The sequence below is a fragment of the Littorina saxatilis genome, linkage group LG8 (genome assembly GCF_037325665.1).
Source record: "Littorina saxatilis isolate snail1 linkage group LG8, US_GU_Lsax_2.0, whole genome shotgun sequence".
Lineage (NCBI taxonomy): Eukaryota > Metazoa > Mollusca > Gastropoda > Littorinimorpha > Littorinidae > Littorina > Littorina saxatilis.
The window spans coordinates 5,393,847-5,419,746 of NC_090252.1; the positions used below are offsets into that span (position 1 = coordinate 5,393,847).

Consider the following 25,900-nt stretch of genomic DNA (forward strand, 5'->3'; position numbering starts at 1 on the left):
CGCAACACCTATAAATACAAATTAAATTGCCGGTACTTTTCATAGCAAAAAAAAACACCCAACAAAAACAACACATACACACAAAACTCTCTCTGAAATCATTACACTTTTTTTTTATTGTGTTTTTTAAGAAAGCCCAACAGTAATCTTATGTTGTATCAGCTCATATCGTTTTGCGTTACGCACAAAACTACAAACCCAATCAGTAACACTAACAACAAACCAAACGAACAAAGCAGCAAACAAGCAAGCAAACAAACAAATAAACACAAGGCCGAAGGCGCATTTTAACCACACAATGCAAATGGTAACAAAATCACGAGCTTTAGATCCTGACTGCATGCTACTCTGTTCATTATCAAGAAAACAAATTGGCATTCTTACCTTTTGTTGTACTTTCCTCTTCACAAAAATGTTGTGCACAAAGGTCGAAATAAATAATACACATTTTGCACTTTTAACACTCGACCTCCTGTACTGCTTTTGTCTCAGCCGTTTGACCAGTTATTGCTGTTTAAAATTCATCTCTGAGTGTCTTCGCTTTTCGAACATAAGTTTTCCCGTAGTCCCGGGTTGCAGAGTCTTTTTCGACTGAACTTCTTCTCATGATGTGTCACCTATGATGCTTCCTTCATCGATGACATAATTTTCTTTGTTGGGGTTCCATAAACAGATGGAAGAGATGCTGTTGTAGTTTCACCTAAAGGAGCAGTGTCTGACATATTATTACAAGTTGATGTGAATACACCTACAGGGAAACAGAAACTGTTGAAACACACACAGGAGAAAGATGTACTGGAGTTGGGTAGCTTGATTCATTTTTGAGGGGTGGAATCACAATCAGCAAGTATTGGAGTTGATGCATGACTCGAACAGGAGGATAAACCCCATTCACCATGTTCTTAAAAGGATCTTCGATTGAAGAAACAGCACAATCGTCATATTTTGGGGTAGATTTTGCCAATGGAGACGCATCAAAGTCATCAGGTTTCACTTTTAGCATTGGCAGAAAGGAGACTGTCCTCCGTATTATCGCTTCTGCATTAAAACTTTGGATAGTTTTCGTGTTTCTATTTATTTATTTTATTTATTTATTTACGAGGATTTATATCGCGCACGTATCTCACCACACAAGGCGACTCAAGGCGCATGTTACCTATTAATGCCGTGTGAGATGGAATTTTTTACACAATATATCACGCATTCACATCAGCCAGTAGATCGACTGCCTTTAGGCGCTGCATCCACCTTTCACGGCCTATTATTCCAGGTCACACGGGTATTCACACAAGCAAATGAAACATTAGTACTTGATTACACTGAATATCCTGAAAGTAACCAAAAGCTTTTGTAAAGTAAGTAAGAAGTAAGTAAGTACTGAAGCAAGTATGTGTGTGTGTGTGTGTGTGTGTGTGTGTGTGTGTGTGTGTGTGTGTGTGTGTGTGTGTGTGTGTGTGTGTGTGTGTGTGTGTGTGTGTGTGTGTGTGTGTGTGCGTGTGTGTGTGTGTGTGTGTGTGTGTGTGTGTGTGTGCGTGTGTATGTGTGTGTGTGTGTGTGTGTTGGTACTTACCAGACTTTGTACAGGGAGACTCAGTTTCTTGGGTTTCAAGAGTTATTTGCTGAAGCAAATCCTCATCTGACCACTCATGCTCATCAGTTTGACATTGTGATAACCTTTGAATAACAAAATATATAAGAGTCAATTAAACTGACAAAATCCATCAACCAAATCATTCATCTATCCATATTTACAAGCATACACAAATAATGTAAACACTCACTAACATTTTTTTAATTGTTTAACAAACACTAAAGAGCTGCATGGATACACTACAACATTAAGGCATGAGCACATGCACACACCGTCACACCGTCACACACACACACACACACACACACACACACACACACACACACACACACATACTGACACAAACAAACACACACGCGCGCAAGAACATTCACGCTGAAACAAACACATTTACCTGCCTGTGTTTTACAATTAGGAAAACAAAACACAAAAAGCTAGGAATCAGTTTGCAGATACAGGATTTAGACTGAATCAGAAGGTTAATCCCCTATTATTTAAAAAAGGAATCCGAATTTCAGCTTTAATGGTCTGTTCAAATGGGGAAAACATAATACATGAAGATACTCACTTGAATCTGTGTCCTGACTCGAGCAACAACCACATTGACTGTGCAGCAGATGTAAAATTGGCAGAGAGCTGTTCTCTGTCCCAGTGTTTTCAGAAAGTGGACCATCCTTTTGTCAGTTTTAGAAAAAGTTGCACCCACTTTACCACCATCCCCGGCCCCAACCCCCCTTATTACCACCATCCTCCCTCAAGGGACCGCATCTTCCCCAATTCATTCTTCATTCACTCTTTATCACAGGAAAGTCATTTGTGTTAAACCCTCCTTGGAGACTGCAGCTGTTAACGGTACATCCGGAGTCAGGAACGATACTGACACTTGACAGGTGTCACTGACCTGTTTTAGTTCCCACAATCTATCAAATTCCTTCTTCTGTCGACAGCAGACTCTACTACTGCTAGTTACACTATTCTGTGTGCTGGATGACATCATACACTACACAGAAAGGGTCATGACCAGATACCACTACCGCTATTGTGCCCTTATCTGGCTGCGCTGAGAACAGGAAAAGTGACTGTCACACAACAAGCAGAAGAGGTCAGGTTAGGATGGCTACATCTGGCTCGCAGTGAAACACTCCCCTTTCCCCACAGGCCTCAGTAGCAGAACAGACTAAACTGAACTTAGCACGTTCTGCTTCCAACCTGGATGGAGTTAGAGGGTTCTGCTTCCAAGATGAGCAGGAGAAATGCTTGGAGCCAGAACAAATGACTTATAAATACGCAATTATGCAAGATTTTCAAGAATCCTGCACACAAAGTGAGAATCATGTTACCATAAGTCAAATAACTATAAAGTTGCAAAACATGTTATTTTGAGGTAATTGGTTCTGGTTTTAGCCCATCGCCTTGTACACTTTTAGGGTTTGGCAATATTCCGTCTTATCTTAAGTTTGATTGACCCTTGTCAAGTTTTGGGGTCACAGGGGGTCATGTTCGATTCATAAAAACTTAACATTGACTTTTTTCAGTTTTTTTTAAAGCTAGAGCTTTGACACTTTGAACACTTCAAGGGTTTTATAATATATCAACATAACCCTAGTTTGGTTAACCCCGTCACATTTTGGGGTCAGAGCAGGGTCATGTTCGCAAAACTTTACGTTGATATAGTCACAATTATTTTAGGAGCAAAAGACTAAATGTTACACTATTGTATGTATTGATAATTATCAGACATGACCAAACTGATTGTGTGTGTTTATCGCAGTTTAGAGTCCCAGCATGAAAACGTTTACTGGAAAAGATTTTAATCACTGAAAATGTCCATTGAGCTACCAAGGATATAAGTCTTGACCTCATTAAGCTATCTTTCTGACCTTCTTGATGTCTACTCCCCCTCTCGCTCCCTAAGATCCTCCGCAGACACCCGCCTTTTTAGGATACCATCAGCACGCACCAAAACATATGGCCAGCGCACCTTCTCTTACCAGGCCCCATCCATCTGGAACCAACTCCCGCATTCACTCAGGCACTCCACATCTATGCAATCATTCAAAACCTCACTCAAAACACACCTCTTCCCTCACTAGTCCGTTAATGACCACACATCACCCTCTCCTGCTGGTCCTTGATCTGTCTCTTTCTTTCTCCTTCTTCTTCCCTTTCCAGCTCTATTCTTCTTCTCTCAACTAACTTTATGTATCCAATACTTTATTTATTTATTTACGACTGTTTTTCCGTCTAGAATGCATGTGCCTGTAGTTGGTATGAGTGAGTGCGTCGCGTTCTCGCTGTGCGCCTGTCTGCGAGTGTATGAGTCCTTGTCGATTTGTGTTTCGTATAATGTTCACTATGTATTTCATATTTTGTAAGCGCCTAGGGCTATATTTAGATTAGGCGCACAAATGTTCATAATAATAATAATAATAATAATGATGTCATTGTTTTGATTTGGTCACAGTCTTGGCTAGACTGTTGGTGAAGACATCATATTTAATGGAAGGGCGCTGGTTCTGTGCGACGCTTAATTAGTTCTCGAGATAGGTCTGACAACAAAAGAACAGGACCGGAGTGCTATGTACATCATGAGCAGTTCTTCCAAACCCATTAAAAAAATATGACACTACCAGCCTGTTTCCGCATATTGAGCCAGAATATTTTTGCTTTGACAAATTGACGTTGCAGTTCCGGAGCAAATGATCATCGTTTTTAAGGCGTAAGGGTCACCCAGATTGTCGGACCAAAACTGTTATTTTTTTTATTCAGTCACTTGCAATCAATGAATTGGCTTGATGTTTGGTAGTTTTCTTCAAAAATAATTATATTTTCAGAAAACTGGTGTAGAAACGAAGCAGGGAATAGTGGAGACATCAGGCGCCTCATTCAGTCGCTGAAGGTTCTCCCCGTAGTTACCATAAATGGTAAGAAATGTAGAATGGTGGGACAACAACAGCGACAGCAATCCACCAGAACACCAGGTTACAGCATATAGAAGTCCCGGCTACCGCATACCCGCAACACCTCAGACATACGTAGATAGGTAAGAAGATAGGTAGGAAATAGGCTGCAACAAAAAGCATTGGTGCACTAAACATCATACATGCCACGCATATATGCTGCCTCGGCCGAGGTCAGCTTACGGCTGGCGAAGCAAACAGGGTGCAAAAACCCCTCCGTCTCCTGAAGCAACACTGCCCCAAGACCTTTCCCTGAAGCGTCTGTCCTCAGCACGAAGTCCTTCTTCAGGTCTGGTAGCCGGAGTATAGGCTAACTGGTGAGTCGCCTCTTCAATGTGTTGAATGCGGAGCTGCATTCATCAGTCCATACTACAACGGTTGGTTGTAGTTTCTTGGTAAGGTTGGTCAGTGGAAGTGCGATTTCGGCGAAGTGAGGGATGTGCGTTTCACAGTCTTCAGAGTCGGGTATGTCCCTGACTTTGATATTAAATAAAATGTTTCGTTTTGTTTAGTCGTGAATTTTCACTGGTCTGTGTCGAATGTCTTCGGAATTTACATATGAAAAATAAACTTTGATCGAATTTAAGTCAAGTTTGTATTCCCCACCAGCGAAAAAGGTAGGTCGGTCGTGAGAAATGAGACAGACACGATTTCCCTTTTTAGCCACATTGCAATAGACAAAGGCACCAGTACAAAAACACACAAAGAAATCCAGTGAAAAGTACATTAGAAACCAAAGAACAGAGATAGATGAACACACTTAGTTAAAAAAAACAATGAATGTGTTTATGTTTAGTCGATACAATCGCATGTGAAGTAAACGGTCTTTTTTCTAAATGTGTCTGTCTCAAAAACGTTAATTACAAATCTGTTCAGTTGGAATGGCTGTTAAAAGGTTTGGACGTAACATGCTTTTAATAAGTAGCAATTTCCATCAAATCACGACATGAAAGCGCTAACTACGGCTTATTCTACTTGCGCTTGGTCATTTTGTCACTCGGGCAAGGTGTCTGTCTCATTTTTTCTCACGACCGCCCTGCAGACAAATCGTCTGCTATAACCGCCATACACTGCAAATTGTCATGATGCAACCAATTTTACACTTCCTATCCGTTGTCAGGCAGATAATCAACTGGCTGACTAAAGAATTTTTCGGCATGTGTTTATTTCAGAGCACGTTATTTACTGTCTAGTAACTCGGGCAAGGTGTCTGTCTCATTTTTTCTCACGACCGCCCTGCAGACAAATCGTCTGCTATAACCGCCATACACAGCAAATTGTCATGATGCAACCAATTTTACACTTCCTATCCGTTGTCAGGCAGATGATCAACTGGCTGACTAAAGAATTTTTCGGCATGTGTTTATTTCAGAGCACGTTATTTACTGTCTAGTCACTTGGGCAAGGTGTCTGTCTCATTTTTTCTCACGACCGTCCTGAAGTACACAGCAAATTGCCATGATGCGACCAATTTTATACTTCCAATCCGTTGTCAGGCAGATGATCAACTGGCTGACTAAAGAATTGTTCGGCATGTGTTTATTTCAGAGCACGTTATTTACTGTCTGTCTCTGAAAACCTTGAATTCTCACGACCGCCCGGCACTATTGACGGTCATTTCTTACCAAATGTTAAGCAGATTCATTTGTAAAATAACAACATTCAGTGACTGTGTCTGATCAACGCCAGTGGTTTTTTTCAATCCTTGAATGCACTGCATTGTGAATGTTGTGGTCAAGTGAGAGTTTTATAGACATCGCCGTACGTTTTTCAACACTTTGATGACGTCAGACAGCAGATTGAAAACGTTCCAACTTGGAAAGAGAGCCAGTCACGATCATATAATCGTAGGGAATCAATAGTTGCTTTGTTTATTAACTTTCAAGTGCTTTTAAAAGTTTGATTTTTGTCATTGTTATTGTTGCATATGTGCGTGCGCGCGCGCCTGTCAGTGTGGAAGAGTGTAGGGTAAGTGTATCCAATTCCGACCGACTTCGGGGATACCTAAATCCGACCGATTTTCCAAGTCACTAATGATGAGGTTCACACGTCATCCCAACAGAAAGAATGCCATTCATACAAGGGCCATTCATGAACGGTTGATGACGCGACGTCACGAACCAATCGTTTCGTCACGAGAGTTAATTGCGTCATCTGCACCGCGGCGCGAAATGTGCCTTCGCCATACGTTTCTTGCAAAGGGTGAGATAATTTGATGAACAGAGTTGTGTTTCTTTTACATGGATGTTAATAAGTGTTTTTGGAAGAATAATGTTATGGTTCTGACTAAATCTCATTGTACTTTTTAATCGAAAAGGGGAAAATCTTATCGGTCGTGATTAGATACCCAGTTTTTGAGAGAGTATTTAAATCCGACAACAACGCAGATAATACAAAACGCTGCACAAAATCCCAGTAAAACCATTCATTGTTTACGTTTATGACTTGAAAAAAGCATATGAACAAGGAAACATATCAGATGATGTATTATCTAGCTGTGTGTGTGTGTGTGTGTGTGTGTGTGTGTGTGTGTGTGTGTGTGTGTGCGTGCGGCCGAGCGTTGCGCGCACGTGTTCGTTTGTGTGTGTGTGTGTGTGTGCCTGTGTGTGCGTGCGTGCGTGCGTGTGTGTGTGTGTGTGTGTATGTGTGTAAGCGTGCGCGCGAGCGTTGTGCGCACGTGTTCGTTTGTGTTAGCTTATGTGTGTGTGTGTGTGTGTGTGTGTGTGTGTGTGTGTGAGTGTTGATGCGTGAGTGTTGATGCGTGCGTACTTGCATGTGTGCGTGGGAGAGGGGTTGGGTTTTCTCATGTGTGCAGAGTAGTTGTTGTAGAAAATGCAAGACATTAAGGTTCAGTCTGTAGTGGATATACTGGGACAGCGTCCATGTACTATGCCACAGTTCAGTCTGTAGTGGATATACTGGGACTGCGTCCAGGTACTATGTCACAGTTCAGTCAGTAGTGGATATATACTAGGACTGCGTTAAGGTACTCTGCCACAGTCTTTGATGACGTCATTTCCGTTTTTGTGATAGTTGAGGCGGACCTGTTAATTAATCTTTGATTAAAGGCATATGTACGCGCTCCCGTGTTTACAAAGTGTAGTTTGCCCATAATCGATGTCAAACGCACCATAAGACCATGTAATGACGATATGTCGCCATGCGCGGACCATATACATGCATTACAGCTTGTTTTAGAGTCTCAAAAACTTTGGATGTAAACAAAGACGCGGAGTTATTTCCCTTGCGTCAACGCTACCTCTGTTGGCAAATCTATAAATAGGACGATCCAGATCAAAATGAAAATTAACATATCTCAACATTGAAGGGGTCCTAGACCACAATATTTTGCAGGGAACTTAATTTAGCATGTCTCCAGCTGTTGGTAAAGCAATTAGCGTGTATAGTCATCGAGTACATATGGCTTTAAGTCGGGACTTTGATATTGCATTTGAGCCAGGTAGCTTGAAAATAAGTGAATTAGTTCGCTCATTAAAATTGTCATCAAAAACGAATATTTCATTACAGATTCAAACACTACTGCATTGTACTTCTTATCTTCTCCTGATTTAAAATATATATGTACATATGTTATGTTTACTTTAAAAACGCGTTCAGAATGAAAGAAAACAGGTTGAGTATGCTTCGCGGAGATGAGTGTGATCCGTGACGGTTTTCGGGTATGGTTAGCCGAGACTATCTGAATTTAGTCTCGCCGATCGGACTGGTTTTTTGACTCACATGCGAAGCAAAAGTGAGTCTATGTACTCACCCGAGTCGTCCGTCCGTCCGTCCGTCCGGCCGGCCGGCCGTCCGGCCGTCCGGCCGTCCGGAAAACTTTAACGTTGGATATTTCTTGGACACTATTCAGTCTATCAGTACCAAATTTGGCAAGATGGTGTATGATGACAAGGCCCCAAAAAACATACATAGCATCTTGACCTTGCTTCAAGGTCAAGGTCGCAGGGGCCATAAATGTTGTATAAAAAACAGCTATTTTTCACATTTTTCCCATTTTCTCTGAAGTTTTTGAGATTGAATACCTCACCTATATATGATATATAGGGCAAAGTAAGCCCCATCTTTTGATACCAGTTTGGTTTACCTTGCTTCAAGGTCAAGGTCACAGGAGCTCTTCAAAGTTGGATTGTATACATATTTTGAAGTGACCTTGACCCTGAACTATGGAAGATAACTGTTTCAAACTTAAAAATTATGTGGGCCACATGTTATGCTTTCATCATGAGACACATTGGGTCACATATGATCAAGGTCAAAGTCACTTTGACCCTTATGAAATATGACCAAAATAAGGTAGTGAACCACTAAAAGTGACCATATCTCATGGTAGAAAGAGCCAATAAGCACCATTGTATTTCCTATGTCTTGAATTAACAGCTTTGTGTTGCATGACCTTGGATGACCTTGACCTTGGGTCAAGGTCACATGTATTTTGGTAGGAAAAATGTGTAAAGCAGTTCTTAGTGTATGTCATTGCTAGGTTTAGTTATTTGACCTTGACCCTGAAGGTCATGTAAAGGTCAAGGTCAAGCATGTGAGTCGTATGGGCTTTGCCCTTCTTGTTTTTAGTTTATCCTTCAATTTGATGCCTATAGATTGATGTTTTTATATCGCTTTACGCGACTTGTTTTACATTTCGTCAAGTTATGAAATGTATTATAAAATTTGGTACATAACATTCTAAAAATTGCAAATAACAATAACACTTTTGATTACAGATTCAAAAGTTATTGCATTGTATCCTTTGGATTTCCTGGATCCCAATGTATAAACAGATAATGTCTCGACATGTATTTCTCTCTCTCTCGACTGTACACAGAGATAAGAACAGCCTCGCTTTCACCTAGATCCTGCCTAAAAACAATGTTCAGACCTCATGTTCAGACTCGGCGTAATAATACCGAAAGGACTACTTTTTAGCGGTCAAGTTCAGTCGTCCGCATACTCAAAAGTGAAAAAAAGATGAAACGTTTTGCTACAGTATCGGAGGATGAACTGTCGAAGAAGAAAAAGAATCTCGTGCCAACCACTACGCAGAAGACCATCCGAGTTGTCCAGAAGAAGTTCTGAAACACGTCACGTTCCAAATCAAAAGACGACATTCTACGTCACTATTCTTGGTTTACGGTACCATTCGGCGGCTTTGCTACGAGTATGCCATAGTCTTGGTTGGCCGAGACCTTGAGGTGGAATGCGAGTGATTAGGTTTGTTGATTTTGCTCGGAGAAGTGGTCCGTGTTCAAGCAAGTTTCTTTCTTCTTTGAAAACAAAAACCCTAAGACCAGTGAATGTCGAGATATATATGTTAATTGGATCTGTGATCCAAACATGCCTTTTGGTCAATCTCGATGGCAGTTTATTCCACTCGCCCTACGGGCTTGTGAAATAAACTTCCATCTCGATTGACCAAAAGCCATGTTTGGATCACAGATCCAATTAACGTATAATGTCATGCTTAGTGTGAAAATCTGCTCAAATGAGAAAAATCGACCGTTTTGTTCATATGCTTCGCGGAGGCAACCCGTCTCGGTCTTCTGGTTTCGGCTAGCCAAATCTCACTAGCATTGTTAATGACTCGTCCCTGATTCCAATGTTGATCTTTTAGTTTCAAACCAACTTAATGTTTTATTATCGCTTCACATGACTTGTTTTGTATATTTGTTTTCGCTGTCATGATGTCACCATTTAGAGGGTAGGGTTACATTTTCAGGTATTTATTCCCCAAGAATATGCACAAAAAATTCCAAACTCGTTTTTTTCGATTGGTCAATGATTCTACTTTTTTTTAAAGTGAGAAATGGAGTGCAATTAACATTGTTACTTTTGAAGGTATGCTCATGACGTGCATCACAGCGAAATAGCAGTTCAGAAGAACGGAATTCCCATAAATAGTCCTTATTTGCTGCTTTTTTCACTGAGCTCGGAAATGATATTTTGCTTGCATTGTTATTGCTTAATTTATTAAAGCCTCTGGACAATATTCTTTGAATAAATCGTTACCCAATTCTGTTTACGTCTATCCCTTTGTTTCATTGAGTACTGTAACAAGCTATCACATTATGTCGACAAGAATGCGTCTCCATACAAGTTTTTGTCTTGATTCCATCCAGGAGGATGTAAGGCTTTAATAAAAACACTATTTCAAAGATCTCTGTCAAGATTGATTTTGTTGAAAAAAAAAGGAAGTCTGTGATTGAAGATTGTGAAACCTGCCTGAAGCGTCTGTAGAAGCTGGCAAGGCACAGGAAAGACCTGACTTCTTTCTTCGTGCGCGGTGGCTCCGCCTCCCGAATCTTCTGAATCTTGTCGTTCTCTGGAACGAGCAATCCCTCGCCGACAACATGACCCAGGAAAGACAATTCCCGAAATCCCAGGTAGCACTTTGACGGTTTAGCTCTCAGATTTCCGTCCTTCAACCTCCTGAACACGTTGCGCAGGGCGTCGAGATGTTCAGACCATGTCTCAGTCGCGATCAGCACATCGTCAATGAAACTTCAATGGTTCCAAAAGTTTCCTCATCATGCGAGTGAAGACGGCTCCTGCATTCTGTAGTCCAAAAGGCATGACTGTCCACTGGAACTGGCCGAAGGGTGTGGTGAATGCAGTCTTGGGGCGATCTTCCTCGGCAACCGGAATTTGCCAGTATCCCTTTGTGAGGTCCAATTTGGAGAAGTACTTGGTCTTGGCCCAGTGACTGAAGAGGTAGTCCACATCAGGCATGGGTTCTGCATCAAACGCCGTGATCTTGTTCAGCTTCAGGTAGTTGACACAGAACCTGACGCGACCATCCTTCTTCTTTACTAGCACGATCGGTGAACTGTAGGGAGAGTTTGCCGGCTCGATGACGCCTAACTTTGTCATGTCGGCGATTTCCTTCCTGACCACCTCCTTCTGTGCATGAGGCATGGGGTACTGCTTCGTCCTCACTGGCTGCTTCTCCAGCAAGTCGAAGGTGAATTCATCCAGATGCGTCTGCAGTGGTATGTCTGTAAGAACGCGTGCTGCGTCCTCCACGATTCCTTGCAGGTCCGCTTTCTGGTCATCCCCGAGATCAGATGAGATGTGTTCATCATCGCAGTCATACAACAAAGATATAATCAACAAAAGTATAAGTTTCAGACGCCTGTTTATATACTATCTCGCAACCTCCCCCGAGACTTCACTCCAAAATATGTTTTACATTCAAAACGTAAAAATAGGTCACTGACGAAAATGCCAGTTAAAGTTCAGAAAATGATAATAACACGCTGATCCCGTGCATTGATAGGAAAGTTAGCCGATTATGCAAAAGCGCTGGTTAAATGCAGGTGTCACAAACCCCACGTTGTCACCACTCAAATATAATCACAAATATAAAAGATGACTCGGTGGTAAAAAGGGTGCAATGACATAGCACACTTAGCTTTTTGCCACTGAGTGGGCGACCCGTGAATAGTCTATCTCCACAACTGCTCCGTTGAATGAAATGCCGGCTGGCGTAGAAGCGAAGCAGGAAATAGTGGAGACATCAGGCGCCTCACTCAGTCGCTGAAGGTCCTCCCCGTAGTTACCATAAATGGTAAGAAATGTAGAATGGTGGGAAAACAACAGCGACAGCAATCCACCAGAACACCAGGTTACAGCATATAGAAGTCCCGGCTACCGCATACCCGCAACACCGCAGACATACGTAGATAGGTAAGAAGATAGGTAGGAAATAGGCTGCAACAAAAAGCATTGGTGCACTAAACATGCCACGCAACCCTTCACCCTCCACCTTTAAACATGTAACCTTTACATATTTCATCGAGCACGTGGCCTGCACAAACGAACTTTTAAAACAACAAATCAGCTATTTTCCTTCCTTCTCTCCATATCTGCAAAAAACATATACAGATTATTATGTTAGCGTCACAAAGAGCAAATTATGCGCTAACCTGGAAAGTACAACAGAGAGTATTTCATTCCACAAACACAGACTCGTAAAAGGCGTCAAATAACGATTTATTACCTCAACAGCCTAATGTAAGTAGCTCTCCTTTAAGGGAATCCGCTTCCTTTGTATGGCTTTCGTCCGTCGACGAATTTCCTGCCACACTCCCGTCCCCATTGCGCTGAATTCCTTTATGCGTTGGAAAATTCCCCCGCTCAGCCAATAGTCACACCTGACGACCTTGTCGTCAAAATAACACGTAGACGGCGAAAAGTGGTCCCTTCTTGTCGTTCCCAAAAGCCCTTCCTGTACTTGCATAACGGCACGTTGTCATGAAATGGTCTATCACCAACGTGTTGTAAACCAACAAACTTCTGGGAACAAGAAACCTGTCCTTCTCTCTGGCCGCTCAAAATGTTCAAGTGCACAGTTTCATGTCTTCACAAAACAACCTTGAAAATATCACGTGACTCCGCGTGTCACATATTCAGTTCAGCCATAGCCGATTTTGCCCAGACAGCAAAATCACCCACGTGGAATTCCTGCAAAACGAAATCCCCGTGATCAGCTATATTCTGTCAGCTAAACACAGCCCGTTGCCCACAAGCACAGGCGCTTTCCATCACAATTTGAGACAGGCACCCGACATTGTTCCTTTCTGCGTCCATGTCATTACATCGTGACAGGGTTTTTAAAAGGAAATGGTAAGGTGGTTCAGTGAGGGGTATGGGTGACGAAGGCGAATCGTATACACAAAACATTTCTTGTTGTCTTTTGTTTTGTAAGGCTGTGGAAATAGCAACATAATAAAGTGCCTGTCAGGAGAGTTGTTTCAAGTAATTGGATCCCAGGAACAACTCTGTCCGGAAAACTTTAACGTTGGATATTTCTTGGACACTATTCAGTCTATCAGTACCAAATTTGGCAAGATGGTGTATGGTGACAAGGCCCCCAAAAAACATACATAGCATCTTGACCTTGCTTCAAGGTCATGGTCGCAGGGGCCAAAAATGTTGTCTAAAAAACAGCTATTTTTCACATTTTCTCTGAAGTTGTTGATATTTAATACCTCACCAATATATGATATATAGGGCAAAGTAAGCCCCATCTTTTGATACCAGTTTGGTTTACCTTGCTTTAAGGTCAAGGTCACAGGAGCTCTTTAAAGTTGGATTGTATACATATTTTGAAGTGACCTTGACCCGGAACTATGGAAGATAACTGTTTCAAACTTAAAAATGATGTGGGGCACATGTTATGCTTTCATCATGAGACACATTTGGTCATATATGACCAAGGTCAAGGTCACTTTGACCCTTATGAAATGTGACCAAAATAAGGTAGTGAACCACTAAAAGTGACCATACCTCATGGTAGAAAGAGCCAATAAGCACCATTGTACTTCCTATATCTTGAATTAACAGCTTTGTGTTGCATGACCTTGGATGACCTTGACCTTGGATCAAGGTCACATGTATTTTGGTAGGAAAAATGTGTAAAGCAGTTCTTAGTGTATGATGTCATTGCTAGGTTTAGCTGAAGGTCAAGGTCATGTAAAGGTCAAGGTCAAGCATGTGAGTCGTATGGGCTTTGCCCTTGTTTCTCCGGTATTTTTGTCAATTCTAAACAGGAACTCGTTGCCAAAAATAAATGTCCCTCCCCGACTGGTGGTCGCCACCTGGAGAGCCATGATTGTGAAGTGACTTTCACACAACACAAATCAGGTAAACTCAGGAACAACTCAGGTAAACGTCAACCAGTTTAGCACGAGAAACCTCAAAAGTCAACCTCATCGGATGGGATACGGTAAACTCAGGACACACTCAGGCTTTTGTGTTTGTTTGCTTCACACCCAGCCGACCACGAAGAGCCATATCAGGGCGCTGTTGCTTTGACATATAACGTGCGCCACACACACGACAGAAGTCGCAGCACAGGCTTCATGTCTCACCCAGTTACATTATTCTGACACCAACCAGTCTGGCGACTACAAAGCGGCGGCGAGATGGGCAGGGGGCGAGTCGGTACCTCCCCTGGTGTATGTATCTTTCGTAGTACAGTACATGTACAGTCTTTCGATCTGTCAGTCGCTTGTTCTTGTGTACTTGGTTTTCTACTTCCAATTTGAGTTGGGGAAAGGGAAGTAAGTCATTTGTAAGTTCCGTTCCGTCTAGAGCAACATTGGATTTTGTGCGTCAAAATTCCATGCAGTTTTGCAGAATATCAGCAGTTTCAACGTCTAGTTGGCTTAAATATGTCACTGTCAGATACTTTGATGTATACGTGATGCTATCATTGCCGTTGTGTATGTCAGGAATTCAAAATTGCCTGCGAGGTCGAGAGGTTCTGCACGAATCAGTCCCTTACCTTGCAGAAATGTTCGTGGAGAAGAGCGTCCATCCCCCTAACCAAGTGACATTCAACGCATAATACCCCGCCAACCTAGTGACATTCAACGCATAATACCCCGCCAACCTAGTGTCATTCAACGCATAATACCCCGCCAACCTAGTGTCATTCAACGCATAATACCCCGCCAACCTAGTGTCATTCAACGCATAATACCCCGCCAACCTAGTGTCATTCAACGCATAATACCCCGCCAACCTAGTGACATTCAACGCATACTACCCCGCCAACCTAGTGTCATTCAACGCATAATACCCCGCCAACCTAGTGACATTCAACTCATAATACCCCGCCAACCTAGTGACATTCAACGCATAATACCCCGCCAACCTAGTGTCATTCAACGCATAAGACCCCGCCAACCTACTGTCATTCAACGCATAATACCCCGCCAACCTAGTGTCATTCAACGCATAATACCCCGCCAACTTAGTGTCATTCAACGCATAATACCCCGCCAACCTAGTGTCATTCAACGCATAATACCCCGCCAACCTAGTGTCATTCAACGCATAATACCCCGCCAACCTAGTGTCATTTAACGCATAATACCCCACCAACCTAGTGTCATTCAACGCATAATACCCCGCCAACCTAGTGTCATTCAACGCATAATACCCCGCCAACCTAGTGTCATTCAACGCATAATACCCCGCCAACCTAGTGTCATTCAACGCATAATACCCCGCCAACCTAGTGTCATTCAACGCATAATACCCCGCCAACCTAGTGTCATTCAACGCATAATGCCCCGCCAGCCTAGTGTCATTCAACGCATAATACCCCGCCAACCTAGTGTCATTCAACGCATAATACCCCGCCAACCTAGTGTCATTCAACGCATAATACCCCGCCAACCTAGTGTCATTCAACGCATAATACCCCGCCAACCTAGTGTCATTCAACGCATAATACCCCGCCAACCTAGTGTCATTCAACGCATAATACCCCGCCAACCTAGTGTCATTCAACGCATAATACCCCGCCAACCTAGTGTCATTCAACGCATAATACCCCGCCAACCTAGTGTCATTCAACGCATAATACCCCGCCAACCTAGTGACATTCAACGCATAATACCCCGCCAACCTAGTGTCGAGTGCCTGTGTCATATGAAGGTCAAATTCACTTTTATTCTGTGTATGTGTTTACAGAGAACATTGCGTACAACAAAGAAGTGCAGATGAGCACCACTTTTTCCAGTCTGCGGGCAGCATGCTTCTTAGTGAACGGTTTGACCACCACAACCGATTACACAACGTGCATACTCACCGACATCGGCGACCTGAAGGCCTGGGTCGAGATTGACCTGGGGGAAGTCTACAGCTTTGAGAAACTGGTCGTTTTTCGCCGATGTTACCGATGTGGCACCAATGGTACAAAAGGTACGCTATACCTTTTTTCCTTTTTACATTTTGTCAATTTTGACTAGATGTTTTAAAGGGGGAATCGAGACGAGGGTCGTGGTGTGTGTGTGTGTGTGTGTGTGTGTGTGTGTGTGTGTGTGTGTGTGTGTGTGTGTGTGTGTGTGTGTGTGTAGAGCGATTCAGACTAAACTAATTGACTGATCTTTATGAAAATTGACATGAGAGTTCCTGGGAATGATATCCCCGGATTTTGTTTTGATTTTTTCGATAAATACCTTTGATGACGTCATATCCGGCTTTTTTGCTTTTTGTAAAAGGTGAGGCGGCACTGTCACACCCTCATTATATTTAGTCAAGTTTTGACTAAATATTTTAACATCGAGGGGGAATCGAAACGAGGGCCGTGGTGTATGTGTGTGTGTGTGTGTGTGTGTGTGTGTCTGTCTGTCTGTCTGTGTGTGTGTGTAGAGCGATTCAGACTAAACTACTGGACCGATCTTTATGAAATTTGACATGAGAGTTCCTGGGTATGAAATCTCCGAACTTTTTTTTTCATTTTTTTGATAAATGTCTTTGATGACGTCATATCCGGCTTTTCGTGAAAGTTGAGGCGGCACTGTCACGCCCTCATTTTTCAACCAAATTGGTTGAAATTTTGGTCAAGTAATCTTCGACGAAGCCCGGGGTTCGGTATTGCATTTCAGCTTGGTGGCATAAAAATTAATCAATGACTTTGGTCATTAAAAATCTGAAAATTGTAAAAAAAAATAAAAATTTATAAAACGATCCAAATTTACGTTTATCTTATTCTCCATCATTTGCTGATTCCAAAAACATATAAATATGTTATATTTGGATTAAAAACAAGCTCTGAAAATTAAATATATAAAAATTATTATCAAAATTAAATTGTCCAAATCAATTTAAAAACACTTTCATCTTATTCCTTGTCGGTTCCTGATTCCAAAAACATATAGATATGATATGTTTGGATTAAAAACACGCTCAGAAAGTTAAAACAAAGAGAGGTACAGAAAAGCGTGCTATCCTTCTTAGCGCAACTACTACCCCGCTATTCTTGTCAATTTCACTGCCTTTGCCATGAGCGGTGGACTGACGATGCTACGAGTATACGCTCTTGCTGAAAAATGGCAGCTACTTGACTAAATATTGTATTTTCGCCTTACGCGACTTGTTTTTTAATCAAATTGATTGACATTTTGGCAAAGCAATCTTCGACAAAGGCCGGACTTAGGTATTGCATTTCAGCTTGATGGCTTAAAAAATAATTAATGAATTTGGTCATTACAAACCGCAAACTTGTCATTGAAAACAATATGTTTTTAAACGATCCAAAAATAATTTCATCTGATTGTACGTCATTTTCTGATTCCAAAAACATATATACATATGTTATATTTCGATTACAAACAAGCTCTGAAAAATAAAAATATAAAACTTATATTTTGGTGGAAATCGATTTAGAAACAAGTTCATCTGATTTCTTGTCGGTCCCTGATTAAAAAAACATATAGTGGTAAAAGAAACGCAAAAAAAGGATGCGTTAATTAAACCTTTATGGACTTGAAATAAAAATAAAATCATGGTACTAGCATGTTCTGCACGTGTTGTTTTAGCGGTCGTATTTTGTCAGAACCGTGTTTGCCGTTATCTGGGTCACACGCGAGGTCTTGTTGACGGGGATCCCAAACCGTCATGGGGACCACTTTCAGCACATGCACAATGTAGAAAAGCAGCTTTTCGTGTTCAGAGTGTTCAGGCAAGCTGTACAATACTCACAAAACTGTTTCAACATTCATTTCTGCGACACAGGCGCGATGCCGAGACTATCACCAGATCAGCGCCAACAGGCGATCGTGAGAATTGATGCCGGACAATCAGTTTAGCAAGTTGCTAGGGCATTTGGAGTAAATGTCACCACGGTTTATCGCCTGCAGCAACGCTTTCATGCCACAAACAGTACCTGCGACTTACCAGGACGGGGCAGACCCCGGGTAACAACAGCCCGACAAGATCGCCATCTTGTCCATCAACACCAGCGAGATGCATTCCAAACTGCCGCCAACAGAGCCCGTAACATATTCGGGGTGCATGGAGAACCCGTCAGTGCCAGAACTGTAAGCCGACGCTTTGGTGGTCAGAACCTGGTAAATCGGCGTCCAGCTCGACGTCCTGTCTTGACAGCTCAGCATCGCCTGGATCGTCTGGCCTGGGCCCAGCAGCATGCCCACTGGCGCCATCGGGACTGGCGGAGGGTTAATTTTTCGGACGAGAAGCGCTTTTGCCTGGAACCTGGCGATGGGCGTGTCCGGATCTGGCGAAGACCTGGACAGCGGTTTGCTAACAATAACATCCAGCAGCATGATCGATGGGGAGGTGCCAGCGTCATGATATGGGGCGCCATTGGTGTCAATCCGCGAGTGAGGCTTGTCGTCTTTTAGAACGTCGGCCAAGGTCGTGGGAATGGTGGCAATGCAGACCGCTACATGAATCAAGTCCTGCGTCCCTATGTGGTTCCATTTTTCCAGAGGCACCGGAACTGCCGGTTCCAGCAAGACAATGCCCGTCCCCATACTGCACGTTCTACCCAGGACTTCCTGCGTCACAACAGCGTGAACCTTCTGCCTCATCCTGCTCGATCTCCGGATCTCAACCCAATCGAACACTTTTGGGACATCATGCAAAGAAGGATTAATGCCCTTGCCCGGAGACCCCGCACAGCAGCAGAACTGCGTGCTGCCGTGACCCAGGTGTGGGCTCAGGTCCCTCAGCAGCAAATTAATCACCTCGTCCTCTCCACGTACCGGAGGTGCGCCACTGTCATTAACGCCCAGGGAGGAGCAACACGCTATTGACTTTCAACCGTCTTCAAACAGTGTTCAGTGGAACATGGCACGTCATGTTCTCATCCCAATACACTTTTCCGTATGGTTTTTGTATTGGTCAATTCGTTCCCTTGTTAGGCCCCCCCCAAAAAAATAGGTGTGGTTACGGTAACATAGCCAAAACAAATAGGGTAGGTAGGTAGGCAATCACTTTTTTTTCTAATGTGTACAAATTAAACCTACTTGACAGGGAAATAAGTGTGCGGCTCGGGCGCTTTCGCTTTCATTGCGTTTTTTGCACTCGGTTTTTTTTTGTTTTTTTGTTTTGACAAATGTAATAAAAAAGTTATAGGATCGGCCCCTAAAAATAGGGTAGGTCGGGTTACCGTAACCACACCTATTTTTTTGTTAGGCCTTATTGTTAACCTGACATAATTAAATCGACATTCAAATTCATGTGTAACCCATCTTCACTGCAGCATTTGCGTTTCTTTTGCCTCTGAGTTTAGATATGCTATGTTTGGATTAAAAACAAACTCAGTACGCTAAAAAGATTAGAGATACAGAAAAGCATGTTATCCTGCTCAGCGCGACCATTACCGCACTATTCTGGCTTGTCGATTTCACTGCCTTTGCCACGAGCGGTGGACTGACGAAACTACGAGTATGCGGTCTTGGTGAAAAAATGCAGTGCGTTCAGTTTCATTCTGTGAGTTCGACAGCTTGACTAAATGTTGTTATTTCGTCTTACGCGACTTGTTACATTTTGTCAAGCTTTGACTAAATATGTTTTAAATGAGACTGTTTGGTATACTTTGTAAAAGATCGAATGTTATTTTCAGCAAGCTTCTTCACCGATCACTGAAACAAATCATTATCTTTTACTTTTTGTGTTTGTTGAAAATGGTCCGCATTAGTGGACACAAACATACTAAATGACTTGGCTATTACTTTTGTTTGCACAAAATAAAACGTTGGACCAAGATTGCTAATATGTAACAAATACAGTCGTAGCTGTCGTATATAGTATATTTCGTGTATCAAAAACATAGTCTTTAGACAAAAAGTAGTCCGTTTTAAAATTCAAATTTAGAGTGAGCGCTACCAGAAGTGAAAAATATGAAAAAGCGTAACGATGTTGTTTCTTGTGCGTCCACAACTATTGTGACATGTTCACGTTATTCAGAGCTGTAGGCAAAATGCAGTGAATGAAATTGTGTTGAGCGGTCTAGCCAGTTCTTTGTATTTTTATGTTAGATCCGGAGGTAGTGCGTATTAGGAAACGGTCCATATTAAGGGTCCTCACAAACCAAAACAAACGGACAGATGAGCAAATGAGGCTACTCCAGCATAACACAAAAGTAAACAAACAAAGGGAAGGAATCTTAGAAATGCACTTTTAGTTAAAAGAGCAAGACCGCAACATTCGACGTCTCGCGGTGAGCTCTGCGAATAAAAAGGGGGGAGGGGGGGGGCTGAACGGGTAGGGTGGTGAACGGGTAGGGTGGTGAACGGGTAGGGTGGTGAACGGGTAGGGTGGTGAACGGGTAGGGTGGTGAACGGGTAGGGTGGTGAACGGGTAGGGTGGTGAACGGGTAGGGTGGTGAACGGGTAGGGTGGTGAACGGGTAGGGTGGTGAACGGGTAGGGTGGTGAACGGGTAGGGTGGTGAGATAAGGTGTAAGGGAAAGTGAATCAGAAGAATGGCAGACGAAACTCACGTACCCACGCTGTTACGACTGGTACTTGTGTGTAAATGTATGTATGTGTGTTGTTAATACCCTTTCACAGACCTGTTTACCCCCATAAGTGTTTTGGAGAAATGCTCAGCCCCAAAAATAGTAATCCTGGCACAAAAATAGTAATCATCCAGCATTCGTCGCCAATTACAACGCACATGACAACTGTGTCTTCGAAACGCAATCATGCACATATATCCATCATTCACAAACAAAACACATCAGTCAGTTTTTGTGGTCATCATAATTTCAAAGAAGATCACATCAAAAGCACATGCATCACTGATTCTTTTTCTTTTGCTCGTAGTAGGCCTTTTTCAGTGTGTCAAGCGCTTCTCTACTGTACTTGGGCTTTCCGAATGAGTGAGGGCGAGACTTCACCACTAGAATAAGGCTCTCCAGCGTCTCATCAGACAGATCTCTGGTCAGTCCTGTGCTTTTTCACCCCATTTTGCCATTGAAAAAAACAATGCCAAACATGTGAATTGATAAAAAAAAATTTTATTTTAATTTTTTTTAAATTTTTTTTATTTATGAAAATCGTAGTCTTGTCACGGATAGCGGAATGGCGTATTTTTTGCAGAAAATCGTCATAAATTACGCCAAAATCGTAAGGGTAAACAGGTCTGCTTTCAGAAAAAATGCGTGTGTTATTCTGTTCACAAACTCCCGTCTCACACACACACACAACACTCAAACAAGGCACAAAGACTAAACACAATTTCTGCCCTTTGCCCTCGTACCTGTATTCAAGTAATCACAAATATTAACCAGTCATCACAACAAAATATCAATACAATATCTCATCCACTCAAAGACTCTTTCATCCAATATAACATTATTATCTCGAGTAAGATGAAAGGAAAGTCTCTCCCTCGACGATGTCGTCCTTGTTGACTCTCCGTTCAAGAATCACACATACTAAACTAATTCACATGTCGACTCACAGTTCAGTGGCCGCCCACACTATTCTGGATTCGTCCAATCCGTTGCTACACCACTTAGCTGGTTACCTCACTTGCTAACTCACAGTACAGTCGTTACAAGTTATTCTGGATTCGCACAATCCTATTCCACATACACAGTTCTGTGGGTGCGCACACTCTTCTAGGTCGCACATGTATGTTTACTCACGAATCAGCGGGTCCGACACTTGCACCATACCACACATGATATGGGGTACACACCAGATGCAAGTTCTCCAGCGCTGCGTTACAACCCTGCGCCGACTCTACTGGTTCTGGCCGCAAGGAGGGGACGCTCCTCTTCTCATCTCCTCTACCCTTCGGTCGAGCGCGTCCTTGCTCCCACCGGAATGCTGTATAGAAAGTTTATGATACCGTAAGTTTCAATTCTAAGATAAACTTCTCTACATAATAATACTTCCATTCTTTCTCAGTATTATTCAATTATCCGCCAACTAACTTATACTGTTATATTATTTACACCAGCTCATTTACAAGTAACTTCATTACAACAGAACATACCACACTCTATTCAAAATGGCTGACACAGCTCACGCTTTCCACCCATTTCACAACATGACTCTCACAGTCATTTCACAAGTTAAGGTTACTGAACAAAAATACAATTCAATAAATACCTGTATTCTCACAGCATTTGAATCATACCAGATTCATTCGCAGTAGCCACTAACCAGTCGACTCACTGCTCCTTGAGAACATCTTACAACAGCGTAGAGTAAACACACCCTCTCCCGAGAGCGATTTCAGATGTTCTACCGGCTATCAAACATGGCCGCTTCAAGGTTATCATATTTTAGTCATAGATCTCTCATTGGCCCATGGTAGCCAATGACAATACAGGTCACAAGAGTCAGCTCACTATCTCAACATGTGACATTCCTATCACGCCGTCGAGCCGTGATGACCAAAAGTATGGCTAGCCAATCTGTACACATTTGTTTAAACCATCTAATACTGAATTATGTACAAATCCATTTGTCTCACACGCACTCACACACACACACACACACACACACACACACACACACACACACACACACACACACACACACACACACGCACACTCTCACACAAACACACACTCACACATGCACACAAAGACGCCCATTTACATTTTTGTTTTGTTTGTTTGCTTAACGCCGAGCCGACCACGAAGGGCCATATCAGGGCGGTGCTGCTTTGACATATAACGTGCGCCGCACACAAGAAAGAAGTCGCAGCACAGGCTTCATGTCTCACCCAGTCACATTATTCTGACATCGGACCAACCAGTCCTAGCACTAACCCCATAATGCCAGACGCCAGGCGGAGCAGCCACTAGATTGCCAATTTTAAAGTCTTAGGTATGACCCGGCCGGGGTTCGAACCCACGACCTCCTGATCACGGGGCGGACGCCTTACCACTAGGCCAACCGTGCCGGTAGAAGAACTTGTGTAGGTAGCACAATTGACTGTGTTTTTATATTTAGTCAAGTTTTGACTAAATATTTTAACATCGAGGGGAATCGAAACGAGGGTCGTGGTGTATGTGTGTCTGTCTGTGCGCCGGTGTGTGTGTGTGTGTGTGTGTGTGTGTGTGTAGAGCGATTCAGACTAAACTACTGGACCGATCTTTATGAAATTTGACATGAGAGTTCCTGGGTATGAAATCCCCGAACGTTTTTTTCATTTTTTTGATAAATGTCTTTGATGACGTCATATCCTGCTTTTCGTGAAAGTTGAGGCGGCACTGTCACGCCCTCATTTTTCAACCAAATTGGTTGAAATTTTGGTCAAGTAATCTTCGACGAAGCCCGGACTTCGGTATTGCATTTCAGCTTGGTGGCTTAAAAATTAATTGATGACTTTGGCCATTAAAAATCTGAAAATTGTAAAAAAAAATAAAAATTTATAAAACGATCCAAATTTACGTTTATCTTATTCTCTATCATTTGCTGATTCCAAAAACATATAAATATGTTATATTCGGATTAAAAACAAGCTCTGAAAATTAAATATATAAAAATTATTATCAAAATTAAATTGTCCAAATCAATTTAAAAACACTTTCATCTTATTCCTTGTCGGTTCCTGATTCCAAAAACATATAGATATGATATGTTTGGATTAAAAACACGCTCAGAAAGTTAAAACAAAGAGAGGTACAGAAACGCGTGCTATCCTTCTTAGCGCAACTACTACCACGCTCTTCTTGTCAATTTCACTGCCTTTGCCATGAGCGGTGGACTGACGATGCTACGAGTATACGGTCTTGCTGAAAAATTGCATTGCGTTCAGTTTCATTCTGTGAGTTCGACAGCTACTTGACTAAATATTGTATTTTCGCCTTACGCGACTTGTTTTTTATTATTATTTTTTTTTATATAATATCATATCAACCCAGTCCTGTCCTTAAGAGGCTGACAAACAATGCCTGTAGGACACAAATTTCCGTTTAAAAAAAAAAAAGACTGTGCCTGGCACTGCACAGTACTTTTTTGGCTCACGTAAGTGTAGCCTATGTGATGCTAACTTTTGTCTGTCTGCGCGTGCGTGCGTGCGTGCGTGTGTGATAGAAACTTTAACATTTGACTGAACACCGAAATACTAATTTTACCGGGTTATTATCCAAGCAACAGCTTCAAAGTATTGAAGCAATGATCAACATTTCGTCGGCACGTACGTAGATAAAGTGTGTATCCAAAGAACTCGGCTGGTGGTGGGTTTTTGGGGGTAAAAACAGGTGACTGGTTTGTGTTGTGTGTGGTATGTAGACCAGGTCAGGGGTCAAGGTTAGGTCAGATCGCGTGAAGCATTGTGGTATAGATTCACTTCTCAGTTCTAACCGAGCTGCATTCGCCGATTCGGGGAAGACAATTTCACATTGTTCGGTTTCGTAGCGGCTCCAGAAAAAATAGATAAAGAAGATACCAAAGGAGATTTCCTACAGGTTGATCTGCACAGCGTGTTTTCAGTGTCTGCGCGAGGAAGCGATGTCGAAAGGGCAGTGTCGATCTCAGTGGCAGTCGTGTACCCGTAAGTAGGCTACAGACAGACAGATCTAGATCTAGCGTCTCCCACTCTTGCACTGTGTATATATGCTTACTGTGTGTGTGTATGTGTGACGGAGTGATTGAGTTTGTGTTACTGTTTGTCGATTTCTTACGGAAGCCTTGAAGGCTTCGCCTCTTGTTACACTGTACTATGCTGAAGGCAACTCAGTGCTGTGCACAGCATATCTTATTCTTAAGAACAGAACAGCATAACATGTGTTAGATCAAAAACGTGTGTCGGTGACCGAAAGAGTACTTAGAACACTGTATGATACTCAAAACCTTTGTAGTAATGACTGAAGCACGTACCTGATGCAATTTCACGACATGGTTTGCCATGAGAAAAACAAACACAAGCGAGCTTTTCAGAGAAGCAACACATCACTTTGCAGACTTCTGAGGCTGTAGAGCTGGATTTGGCATAAGCCTGTAGCCTAATCTTCGGTCCCTCAGATCTTGTGAACACTGTTTGTGTTGTGTGCGGTGCCTTTTCCTGTGAGGACACATAATTACAGTGTTTTAGTTACACATTTCAAGCAGAAATTCAGCATGAAAACCAAAAAGCACAGTTGACAAAAGTGCAAACACCCCCCCACCCCCCCGCTTTTTCAATTTACCTTGCAAACACCTTCTAATTTATAAGCATGTGTGCAAAAGCTCTTACAAATTCAGATGTAGAAGTGAATAATTACACAAGATGTATCCTGTCAATAGGAATGTAATGGGGTGGGTGAAGTGATAATAACTCCTGTGTTTTGGGGCCCGTTGTCTTCAAATTTGGAATGACAATTTGTGTATCTAATTGTGTAGACCCAGGTGTGCATTATGTCAAACTTTTATGAAAATATAACGGTTCTATTAGCAGATATATTCAGTTGAAGTGAGCAGGTGGTCTAATTTTAGCACGTTAAACGTCATGTAAATTAACGAATATTAGCCATTTCAGAAAGAATGGAAACTTATTCGTGACAAAACCCATCATTTTGATGTGCACAAAGTCGGTATTTACGCCACATACAAAAAAAAGTATTTGTGATT

General features: G+C 42.3%; 1 protein-coding gene across 4 annotated transcripts in view; it reads left to right on the forward strand.

The window, feature by feature from the left end:
* Positions 1-25,900, forward strand: part of LOC138972611 (uncharacterized) — a 255,147-nt gene that overhangs the window by 26,011 nt on the left and 203,236 nt on the right. For all 4 annotated transcript variants that reach the window (XM_070345265.1, XM_070345267.1, XM_070345268.1 and 1 more), the window contains exon 4: positions 16,048-16,278. In XM_070345265.1, coding sequence (XP_070201366.1) covers positions 16,048-16,278 — 231 coding nt within the window. The remainder of the gene's footprint in view (positions 1-16,047; positions 16,279-25,900) is intronic.